At 36.4% G+C, this 12097-nt stretch overlaps 1 protein-coding gene across 2 annotated transcripts in view; it reads right to left on the reverse strand.

The window, feature by feature from the left end:
• EVI5 (ecotropic viral integration site 5) overlaps window positions 1-12097 on the reverse strand; it is a 171179-nt gene that overhangs the window by 54327 nt on the left and 104755 nt on the right. For both annotated transcript variants that reach the window (XM_049772197.1, XM_049772198.1), the window contains 2 exons: window positions 11569-11727; window positions 1698-1844 (listed from right to left, as the gene is read on the reverse strand). In XM_049772197.1, the coding sequence (XP_049628154.1) occupies window positions 1698-1844; window positions 11569-11727 (306 nt within the window). The remainder of the gene's footprint in view (window positions 1-1697; window positions 1845-11568; window positions 11728-12097) is intronic.

Here is a 12097-nt window from a genome sequence, read left to right on the forward strand (position 1 = left end):
AAAAGAGATATCAGTCAGAGTCAACGTCTGTAACATACTTCATGTGGCATTAATGAATAATTAATTCGGATCCTTAAAGTTTCCTAAAATTCTCAATCTGAGTCCATAAGTCAAATTCAAAATAAAAATAAGGTTTTGTTGTTTTTTTTTTAATTTTGGGAAGGGGGTTAGGTCCCTCCCTATGGTAGTGAGAGCCATATAAAGTGCTAGGGATTAAAACCTGGGTCAGCCATATGCAAGACAAATGCCATTCTTGCAATACTATTGCTCTGGTCCAGTAAATAATTATTTTCATCAGAAAACTCCTCAAATATTTATTTCCGGGGCCGGAGAGATAGCATGGAGGTAAGGCGTTTGCCTTTCATGCAGGAGGTCATCGGTTCGAATCCCGGCGCCCCATATGGTCCCCTGTGCCTGCCAGGAGCAATTTCTGAGCCTGGAGCCAGGAATAACCCCTGAGCACTGCCAGGTGTGACCCAAAAACCAAAAAAAAAAAAAAAAAAAAATATTTATTTCCCCAAAAATACTTTACTTGACTTAAAGGTACTATGGTATTTTAGGAGAAATATTAAATAACATAACAATGTTAACCAAAAATAAAAAATGATTAAATTTAATCAATACAGAATCATGAGAACTCAAATACTAGGACAAATAAAATTAATATATCAACATGACATATTCATTCAAAAGGAACTAAGTAAGTACAAATTTTAGTACTACCTACAGATTTCTGTCAGTGTAAATTGTAACAGTCATGCATATTTATTAGGATGTAATTTCATCTCTGGATTTCAGTGACACTGATAAACCACTCAAGCTTCACTCTTGGTTTATAATGACACCAGAACAAGTTGATGGAATTACAGCTTTATATGTGCCATAGAAAGCCTTAATTCTTATCATTGAATAATTTGACTGGAATCTTTAAAGGGTATCACTCTCAACATGGAAAGATGACTGTCTGATTTACTTTTGAAACTCCATTCTTGTCCTCGGTAATGTTTAGACCAACACAAACAATATTCTCTCAGTCCAGCCCACTCCGCCAACCTGCACACCCCACTTGTATTACAAATTTATTTTAGGGCAAAAATGAACTTGCATTCAAATACATTTTCATGTTTGGAAATCCTAGAAGCTTTCACAAAACAGAAAACCTTATCAAAACAATAATGGGAAATGGATATACTAATTTCCTAGCTCAGGTCTAGGAAACACACATTTCTTCTGTTCTCTATTCTAGCTAGAAAAAAAAAAAATATATATATATATAACAATAGGAACTTCTCACAAATAAGGTACTAGTCAACCTTGCCTTAATTTATCTTAAATCCTGTCTTTTTGTGATTGAGGCTTTAGTTTTAAATGACAATAGCTCAAAAGAAACATAATAAAAAAAGACCAATTTTTGATCACTTGATTTTTGACCACTTGATTGACTTAATTAAGTAACTTTGGGGACTTTAACCAAGAAAGTGGTAGAAAATGAGATTACCTGCTATCGTAGAGCAGTATGAGCTAATCTGACCTAAAGGCAACCACCAAATCTCAGAAAAAGAGGGAGACTAGACTATTTTTTATTTGGCTTTAAGTTAATTTAATCAATGAAAAGTTGAAACTAAACAAAAAGACATGATTTTAAAGTAAAAGTATACTGATATAAATATGAACCGGTCAATTGACCTATTATTTACCTTGCATTCAATCTCTGCTTGTTTTCGCTTTGCCTCAGTTAACTGAGTCAATAGTCCTTTGTTCTGTACAGAAAGATACTGCACCTTCTCCTGCAGACTGACCACTTCTTGTTCTGCTCTTCGAAGATGGTTACTATTAATCTGGTTCTAAGAATTTTTAAAAAATAAACACATTCAGACTACAGGTAAAAAAAAAAAAATCAAACAAAATCCAACAATTTCTACATACCCATTTTATGTCTCAAAATTAAAAAATGTAAATACTAGTCAGTAAAATATTAAGGTAAATAAATTAAAATTTAAAATATTAATTACTAAAATATACAATTGTCATAAAATTCACATTAGAAACTTTCATTATAAATTTAGTACTTAGATAATGGATATCAATTAGGTAATGTTTACACAGAACTGATAGTACTGATTTCTGACAGATAATGTGTAGGAATATGTAGGAATATGACAAATTGAACTCCTCTTTCCCACTTCCAAATAAAACAGCATAACTAAAGGTCCCATACAATTTACTAAATGGTATATTCCTTGAATGTAAAACAAAAACAAAAAACTGTTGAGCTTACTATTTTCCTTTGATGTACATAGTATGGTCTGTTTTTGTGAAATCTAGTCCAATTTTGAGTTTGCTGAATGAGTAAACAAGTTAATATCTTTCAGTCTCTATATTCACATTTGAAAAAAGCCTATAAAATACTATTTCTTCTTTGCTTTTCTTCAGTTAAGTATATTAATAGGGCTTAACATATATAACATGTTGAGAAATAAAAACATGTCTAGGGATCAAAACAATAGCACAGCAGTAGGGCGTTTGCTTTTTACAGAGCAGACCCATGTTCAATCCCCAGCATCCCATATGGTCCCCAGAGCCTGCCAGGAGCGATTTCTGAGTGCAGAGCCAGGAGTAAAACCTGAACACTGTCGGGTATGGCTCAAATCAAATAAAACACCATGTCTAGTGAATTACTATAAATTATAGGATGTGCTTAATAAATATAAATTAAAACGGACTGATATATAAAGTATTTCTCCTCTTAGGCCTGACCCAACCTGAATTCTCTGAGCTTCAAATTAATGTAGTCATGGCTTGAAAGAGACATAATCAAAGACAGGTAAAAGTGTGGCTCTTCATCCAACAGTTTTCTCATCCTCTATTTAGTCATCAAATGCCATCAAATTTCAATATAGTAGTTTCACACAATCCAGAAATTAATCAAATTGTTAATATATGCTAGGTCACGACAATAATTATATCTATTCTACCCAGATCATGTTTAAACTCCTTGAAAAATAACCATTTGGGTTTTAATTTTAAAAAACAAAAACAGAAAGAAAAAAAACAGTAACAAAGAAAAAACTCTAGGGGCCAGGCTGACAGCACATGTAATGCATATAGATATGACCCGATTTGATCCCTGGCACCAGCTAAATCAATCCCCCAACTCAGTGCTGCCTAAAATAGAGACTTTCCAGAACAATAAGTAATGCTGTCTCCCCCACTCCAGGTTTCTGTAACAAGCAATAGTGGAAACTTTATGCAAATCAGGTCTTTCTGAAGAGCTCTAAAGAGAAAAAAAAACAAGAAACATCAGAAGAACCCTTTGGACAAAGGCAAAGGAGTACAGTCACTCCACTTCACTCTGTCGCTGTCTTGTCCCCTAATTAATGTACACTAGCACAACACATAGAATGCTTCAGACAAGAAAAGGCCCCTTGTGAATTCACTAGAACGTGTGCAAGAATTTTGCTGCCCCTTGAGTTCCACATGCTCTAGTGAACCCACAAACACACCAAACTCTTACAAAAAGATGACTCTAAATCCCATGACAATCATCTGTCTCAATGTCAATTAACTAAATGCATCAGTTAAGAGAAACAGAGTGGCAAAATGAATCAAAATGTTTAATCCAATATTTTGTTGCCTCCAAGAAAAACATCTGAATAGTCAGAGCAAACATAGACTCAAAGTCAAAATTGGAAAACAATCAACCAAACAATTTAAAAAGGCTGAAGTGGCCATACTTATATCAGATGACACAGATGACTTTACACTTAAAAAGGCGAAAATGGGGCCCGGAGAGATAGCACAGCGGCATTTGCCTTGCAAGCAGCCGATCCAGGACCAAAGGTGGTTGGTTCGAATCTCGGTGTCCCATATGGTCTCCCGTGCCTGCCAAGAGCTATTTCTGAGCAGAAAGCCAGGAGTAACCCCTGAGCACCGCCGGGTGTGGCCCAAAAAAACAAAAACAAAAACAAAAAAAGGGCGAAAATGGACAGAGATGGACACCTCTTGATAATCAAATAATATGTGCAACAAGTAGAAATCACATGCAGAAACATATATGCACCCCATGAGGGACCAGCAAAATATTTAAAACAAGGTAAATAGTGAAAACAAGACAGATCTAAAGAAAGACATTGATAGCAACACAAAAATAGGAGACTTCACACTACTCTGTCATGCCTTAATAGGTCAGGCAGGCTAAAACCAACAAGAATATACTAGCTCTGAAGAAAGAAATGGAAGATAATGGCTAAGTAAATATATATATATATATATATATATATATATATATATATATATATATATATATATATATAGGGCTCTCAGTCCCCAGAAAACTAGATACACATTCTTTTCCAATGTACATGGATCATTCTCAAAGATAGACCACATGCTGGGCCATAAAAGATACTCCATAAAATCACAGACATTGTAATAACTACCTTCTCAGGTTATAATGTACTGAAACTGAGATGTGAATGACAAATACAGAGATAAAAACGTTAATAACTAGAAATTAAACAACTTACTACAGAACAACCAGTGAACCAGAGACGAAATCAAAAAGTAAATCAAAAGATTTCTTGAAACAAACGAGAATGAAGACACAGATTATCAGAATTTGTAGGACACAGCAAAAGTGATATCAAGAGAAAATTTGGGGCTGAAGCGCTAGCACAGCGGTAGGGTATTTGTCTTGCATGAAGCTGACCGAAGACAGACCCGGGTTTGATTCCCAGCATCCCATATGGTCCCTCAAGCCTGCCACGTTTGATTTCTTTCTTTCTTTCTTTCTCCTTCCTTCCTTCCTTCCTTCCTTCCTTCCTTCCTTCCTTCCTTCCTTCCTTCCTTCCTTCCTTCCTTCCTCCCTCCCTCCCTCCCTCCCTCCCTCCCTCCCTCCCTCCCTCCCTCTATCTCTCTTTCTCTCTCTTTCTTTCTTTCTTTCTTTCTTTCTTTTCTTTTCTTTTCTTTTCTTTTTTTTTTTTTTTTTTGGTTTTTTGTTTTTGGGTCACACCCAGCAGTGCTCAGGGGTTACTCCTGGCAGGCTCTGGGGTACCATATGGGATGCCGGGATTCGAACCAATAATTTTCTGCATGTAAGGCAAACGCCTTACCTCCATGATATGACACATGCGATTTCTGAACGTAAAGCCAGGAGTAACCCCTGAGCAACGCTAGGTGTGGCCCAAAAAACAAACAAAAAACAATCAAAAAGATCAATGAAAGCAAGAGTTGGTTCTTTGAAAAAAATAAACAAGATCGATAAACCATTAGCCAAACTCACAAAGAAAGGAAGACAGAGAAACTTAATAAACCCAATTAGAAATGAAAAGGAGGCCCAAATATGATCATGTTACTTAAATAAAAAAATATATTAAAAAAAAAAATAAAATAAATGAAAAGGAGGATATTACTACAGAACACTACAGAAATTCAAAGGGTAGGGGCCAGCGAGGTGGCGCTAGAGATAAGGTGTCTGCCTTGCAAGCGCTAGCCAAGGAAGGACCGCAGTTCAATCCCCCGGCATCCCATAAGGTCCCCCCAAGCCAGGGGCAATTTCTGAGCGCTTAGCCAGGAGCAACCCCTGAGCATCAAACGGGTGTGGCCCGAAAAAACAAAAAAAAAAAAAAAACAAAAAAAAAGAAATAGGAATAAAAAGAAATTCAAAGGGTAATCAGAGATTACTTTGAGAAACTGTGCCACAAAACATGAGAACCTGGAAGAAATGGATTAAGTTCTTGGACTACTATAACCTCCCAAGGTTAATCCCAAAATAATCTGGCTTATCTGAACAAGCCTATCTTTAATGAGAACATCAAATAGTAATAAAAAGTCTTTCTAAAAACAAAAGCCCAGGCCCAGATGGATTCATTAGCAAATTCTTTCAAACCTTTCAAGAGGACCTACTACCTATCCTTTTCAAGCTCTTCCAGGAAATGAAAGAAAAGAAATACTCCCAAATAGTTTTTATGAAGCTAACATCACCCTGATACCAAAAGCAGAGAGATACCACAAAAAGTGAGAAATATAAGACCAGTACCTTTGATTAACACAGATGCAAGGATACTTGACAAAATCCTATGAAACTTGTCACAAAGAGTAGTGAGTGCAGCTAGAGCACCAATGACAACTACCATATTGATGATAGTGAGGAAGAAAGACAAAATGCCTGTATCAGAGACAGAAAAGGGATTGGGCTGGGAGAGGGAAACTGAGATCATTGGTGATGGGAAGAGCACACTGGTGAAAGGAGGGGTGTACATTCTATAACTGGAACCCAAGTATCAAAAGTTTTGTAAACATGTGATTAAATAAAAAAATTTTTTTAAATCTTTATTGAGGGCCCAGAGAGATAGCACAGCGGCATTTGCCTTGCAAGCAGCTGATCCAGGACCTAAGGTGGTTGGTTCGAATCCCGATGTCCCATATGGTCCCCCGTGCCTGCCAGGAGCAGTTTCTGAGCAGACAGCCAGGAGTAACTCCTGAGCACCAACGGGTATGGCCCAAAAACCAAAAAAACAAAAACAAAAAAAAACCAACTTTATTGAGCTGCAAGAGAGAGAGGGAGGGAGCGAGAGAGAGAGAGAAAACTCTGGCAAACCAGCCTCTATTTTAAAAATAAGATCTTGCTAGAGGAATTTGAAGACTTGGTGCAATGAAAGTAACCACAGAAACAACAAACTTCAAACTCAGCACAACTTCTGACCATATGAACTCAAATCCCCACATGCCCATTTTCTATCATTAAAAACTGTTCACGGGCCCGGAGAGATAGCACAGCGGCGTTTGCCTTGCAAGCAGCCGATCCAGGACCAAAGGTGGTTGGTTCGAATCCCGGTGTCCCATATGGTCCCCCGAGCCTGCCAGGAGCTTTTTCTGAGCAGACAGCCAGGAGTAACCCCTGAGCACCGCCAGGTGTGGCCCAAAAACCAAACCAAAACAAAACAAAACTGTTCACCTTAGTCAACTATCTTACATAGGAGAATCAGTTTTCAACCCCTGTCCCCCAAAAAATTATAAGAAAAAGCTAAACATTACCAAGAAAGTCATCAATAGCCTTCAATAGAATTTTAAAATTGTAATGATGTGAGAGGGACATTTAAAGAGCGAGCTGTGATTAATATGCTAAAGGTGATAAACCAGTAAAGTCAGATAGGTAACGGCAGAGAAGTTAAACCTATCAGGAGCAAACAAAAATACTAGAAATAAATCAACTAAAAAAATCTAAATAATGCCTTAATTCAATGTTAATATGTACCTAAAATACTACTGTGAAAGATATGTAAGCCAATATGGTCAAAGTAAAAATTATATATAATAAAAAAATCTGAATAATGTCTTCAATGACTTATCAGATAGTACAATGAAGAAAAGAATCAACAAGCCAAATAAGTTAACAAAAACATTTCAGTCAATTGCAACTAAAACAGAAAGAGAAAAATAATAATGTGGGACAGAGAGAGAAGAGAATATCCAAAAATTTCTAGAAAGAGGTTGAAGAAAGTACAGTAGGAAGGGTGTTTGCCTTGCACATGGTGCACCTATGTTAGATCTCCCACATCCCAAATGGTCCCGAGTACCACCAGGACTGATTCCTGACTGCAGAGCCAGGAGTAATCCCTGAGTGCTGCCAAGAGTGACCCTAAAACAAAAAAAAGCAAACAAGACCAAAAATTGCTGGATAATCTTAAACAATTGAGAGAGAGAGAGAGAGAGAGAGAGAGAGAGAGAGAGAGAGAGAGAGAGAGAGTCAGTCATTGGAAAAATCAGGAGACTACAATAAAGAGGAAATATGAGAAGAACTAGTGACTAAGAATTTTCCAAACTTCATGGCAGATTAAGATATATAGGTTCATGAATTTAACAGATTTTAAAAAAAGCAAAAAAAAATCTAATTAGATCATAGGTAAGCCATGAAAAGAAAATCTCTTGAAGGTAGAGAAATTAAACATACTATGAACACACAAAAAAATTGTAGTATTTCTGGTTCATATCGTTTCTGACAAAAAAGTGACCTAGGTGTTGAGAGAAAAAAAAAAGAAAAGAAAGTAAACCCAAAGTTAAGTAAAAGAAAGACAGTGAGTGGAAAAGGCCCTAGAAGACCCAGTTTCTGTCCTGGCTCAGTTGACCTGAGTTCAATCCACTCTATCCAATATGGTGCCCCAAACCTGCCAGGAGTAATTTCTAAGCACAGAGCTAAAAGTAACCCCTGAAAACAACCAGATGTGACCCCCTCTCAAAAACCAAAAAGTTAAAAACATTAAAAAAAAAAAAAAAGTGAAGCTGCACCAAGACATAAAAAGTACCAAAATGGAATATTAGAAAATTTAATTTCATTAAAATTACTTAAAAGTTCCCTAAAAGATAATAATTAAAGCAAAATCAATTTCACATACATTTTGTATCATCTGTAAAAGTAGAATATATGACAAGAACAGACCAAAAAATGGAAGGAAAAATTGATACTACACTGCTATAAGGACTTTTTTTTTTTTTTTTGGTTTTTGGGCCACACCCGTTTGACGCTCAGGGGTTACTCCTGGCTATGTGCTCAGAAATCTCCCCTGGCTTGGGAGGACCATATGGGACGCCGGGGGATCGAACCTCGGTCCTTCCTTGGCTAGCGCTTGCAAGGCAGACACCTTACCTCCAGGGCCACCTACCCGGCCCCAAGGACTTTATGCTATATGTAAAAGCTAAAATATTTGAAAGGAAGCTCTGATGTATATTGTAAAACCTAAAACAACCACCAAAATGTTTTATGATTTATAAATAAAAAGTATAGGAATAAAAGGAATCATAATAAATATCCATATTTATTTTAATATACGGATTTTAACATATCCAGAGAAAGAAAACTTCACTAACTAAATCATTGGCACTTAGGGATCAGTGTCTTGTACCAATCCTCTTCCAAACAAATTTTATCCAAAATCATACTCCTTAGTCAAGTACTTACAAAAGGTAAATTTCATTTTGGTAAGCTTTCATCAGTGTCAAATCACCTAGGTGAAAATTATTTCCCCCTATCATGCTCCATAGCAATTTTTCATTATCAAATTTCTTTTTTGGTGGTGGTGGGGGGTCACGCCCGGCAGCAGCTCTCAGGGGTTACTCCTGGCTATTCACTCAGAAATCGCCCCTTGCGGGGCCGGCGAGGTGGCGCTAGAGGTAAGGTGTCTGCCTTGCAAGCGCTAGCCAAGGAAGGACTGCGGTTCGATCCCCCGGCATCCCATATGGTCCTCTCAAGCCAGGGGCGATTTCTGAGCGCTTAGCCAGGAGTAACCCTGAGCATCAAACGGGTGTGACCGAAAAACCAAAAAAAAAAAAAAAAGAAATCGCCCCTTGCAGGCTTAAGGGACCTTATGGGATCCCGGGATTCAAATCACTGTCCGTCCTGGTCGGGCACATGTAAGGTAAAGGCCCTACTGCTGTGCTATATCTCTGGCCCCACACTATCAAATTTTTGAATTATGTATTTTTTTTCCAGTTTTATATACAACTGTAGACCTCAGCATACAACATAACTTAACTTACATAGTTTGTTATTGGCCATCAACTCAGTCAGTAATTAAATATATTTGTGCACACCTAGTTTCTAAAGTTTAAACTTCAGAGTTTATTATTTTCCCTTTGCCAGGATTCCCAGACAATGCCCCACAGGATCATATTAGCATGATCTGTGGCAGCACTGGAGTTAAGTTCATGGTCTCATGCTTGCTCAGTGCTTCCAAAGCCACTATTAAGTCCTCTCTTGTGGTTTTACCCTGCTGGAAATTTCAAACCTTTGCAGGCAACACCAGGATTTGAGCTCTACGGCTTTGAGTTTGCCTGACAAATACTTTAAAGCACTGAGCCCAAACCTCTCAAATTATTAAATTATTAAATTATCAAATTATTAAAATGGCTAAATCATGCTTTCTATTCATATATTCACCAAGTTCTCAAAATGCTTTTTTACTTATCTATTTATTTATTTTTGGTCACATCTGGCACGGATTAGAGCTCTGCTAAGTGCCAGGATCACTCCTGGTGGTGCTTGGGGGATACCCGAGATCAAACCCAAGCTGGTATGTCCTTATCTGTTTGGCTATCTCTCAAACTCCACAAAATGTTTTTACATTTGATTTATTCACCTAATCCCATTCTGAAAACAAATCTTGAACATGGGCTTAAAATCAGTGTTTGCATTTATTTAATATCTATACAGAAAATCTGATCATAAAAACATCATAAAAGATTTCTTCTGTTTATAATCTTACTTATTAGAATAAAACCAAAAAATTAATTTTAAACAACATAAAATAAAATGTATTTATTTTAAAGGCATTTAGGTATTCATGTTATTGTGTTCATGTTGGCAGGATCATGTTGCTCACAGGTATATAGAATGATACATAAGCTAACTCTGCCCCCTACTGACTATTTAAAAAACTGAATTACATTACAGGTAAAGTCCATGTAAATGTAAATGTATCACATAAAAACCAAATGAACTTTATAATGTAAATGGATCTAAATAAAAATAACTTTATAGACCTTAAGTATACAAAAGTACTTATAGAATACTGAAATTTATTGAAGATAATTTATTAGAAAAGGGCGGAACTGAGGAAAATTAAGTATCATTTGTAATTGCTTATAATCACCATATCACACAGTTAATATTATATTCAAAATAAGCGATTCTCAACCAGGAACATCTTTATCCCTCAAAGGACAGCTGACAATGTGTGGAGACACTTGGTCATCACAACTGGAGCTATTTGGGTGTGGTATTACTGTCATATGGTAGGTAGAGGTAAGGGATGGTGTTAAATAAGCTGTAAGCATTTCTCAAGAGGGAATCCCTATGGCATCTGTGGGTTCCCAGAATATTCCAAGGGACCATAAGTTAAAACACATAATTGGGTCCATAGTAAGAAAATTAAGGTTGGAAGGGACTGAGAAATACTGTACAACACAGAACAATGATCTCATCCAAAATATTTCTTGGATCAAGGAAGAGAAATTTTTCTCTATGTGAATATTCTACTCTAAGGTGTACAACAAAACAACAAAGTCAAATGAAACTTTTTTTTTTTGTGGTTTTTGGGTCACACCCAGCAGTGCTCAGGGGTTATTCCTGGCTCCGTGCTCAGAAATTGCTCCTGGCAGGCACGGGGGACCATATGGGACGCCGGGATTCGAACGGATGACCTCCTGCATGAAAGGCAAATGCCTTACCTCCATGCTATCTCTCCGGCCCCCAAATGAAACTTAAGACTTGCTTTAAAACTCTGTTAAATGGGCTAAAACTCATTTAAATGAGTTAAATGTTAATTAAGTTACATGTTAATGAGTTAAATGAATTAACAATTAAATGTTAAAATGTTTAAAACTCTGTTAAATAGGTCAAAGAATACATTCAGCTTCTCATATCAAGGAATATCACTTTTAAGATCTTCATTGGGGCTAGATAATTAGTGCAGACAATTTCATGTCTACATTTTAGATAGACTCTAAAAATGACACACCTGTGCCTGTACATTAAACTGCTAACACGAAAGCTATTAGGCTTTCCCATCATACCTGTGTTTCCACTTCCATCATCCTTTGCTTGATTTCTTTTATTTCTGCCTGTGTTTCAGCTTCTCGAAGTCGACTAGTCATGAGTTCATCTTGTAACTCATTCACAGCATTCTTTTTGGGTGGATCTTTCCATCTGCCAGAAGTCCGAGCTAAGTGACGCTAATACACATGAAATTAAATTGTAACATTTATCTTATCCCCAGTATCAAAATAAGAGATAACTTTATAGAATATAAATTCCAAGCTCTATATTAATTTGTACTATCACTTTATATTTTAAAGTTTGTTTTTAGGTCACACCCAACTGCTTGAGGGGAATATACAAAGTTAGGGATACAAATCTAGGCCTTATGTAAGCAAAACTATTTATGCTCTAGCTCTCTAAACTTTCTTTTTTTTTTAAGAACAATATTTTAATCTCAATATTAAATATTTAGTAAACATCTCATAAAATAAAATGTTTATGAGGCATTTTTACAAATAAAATAAATCTCTATAATTTTTTGAAAAAATTATATGTATTAATACA

This window comes from Suncus etruscus, chromosome 4, assembly GCF_024139225.1.
Source record: "Suncus etruscus isolate mSunEtr1 chromosome 4, mSunEtr1.pri.cur, whole genome shotgun sequence".
Taxonomy (NCBI): domain Eukaryota; kingdom Metazoa; phylum Chordata; class Mammalia; order Eulipotyphla; family Soricidae; genus Suncus; species Suncus etruscus.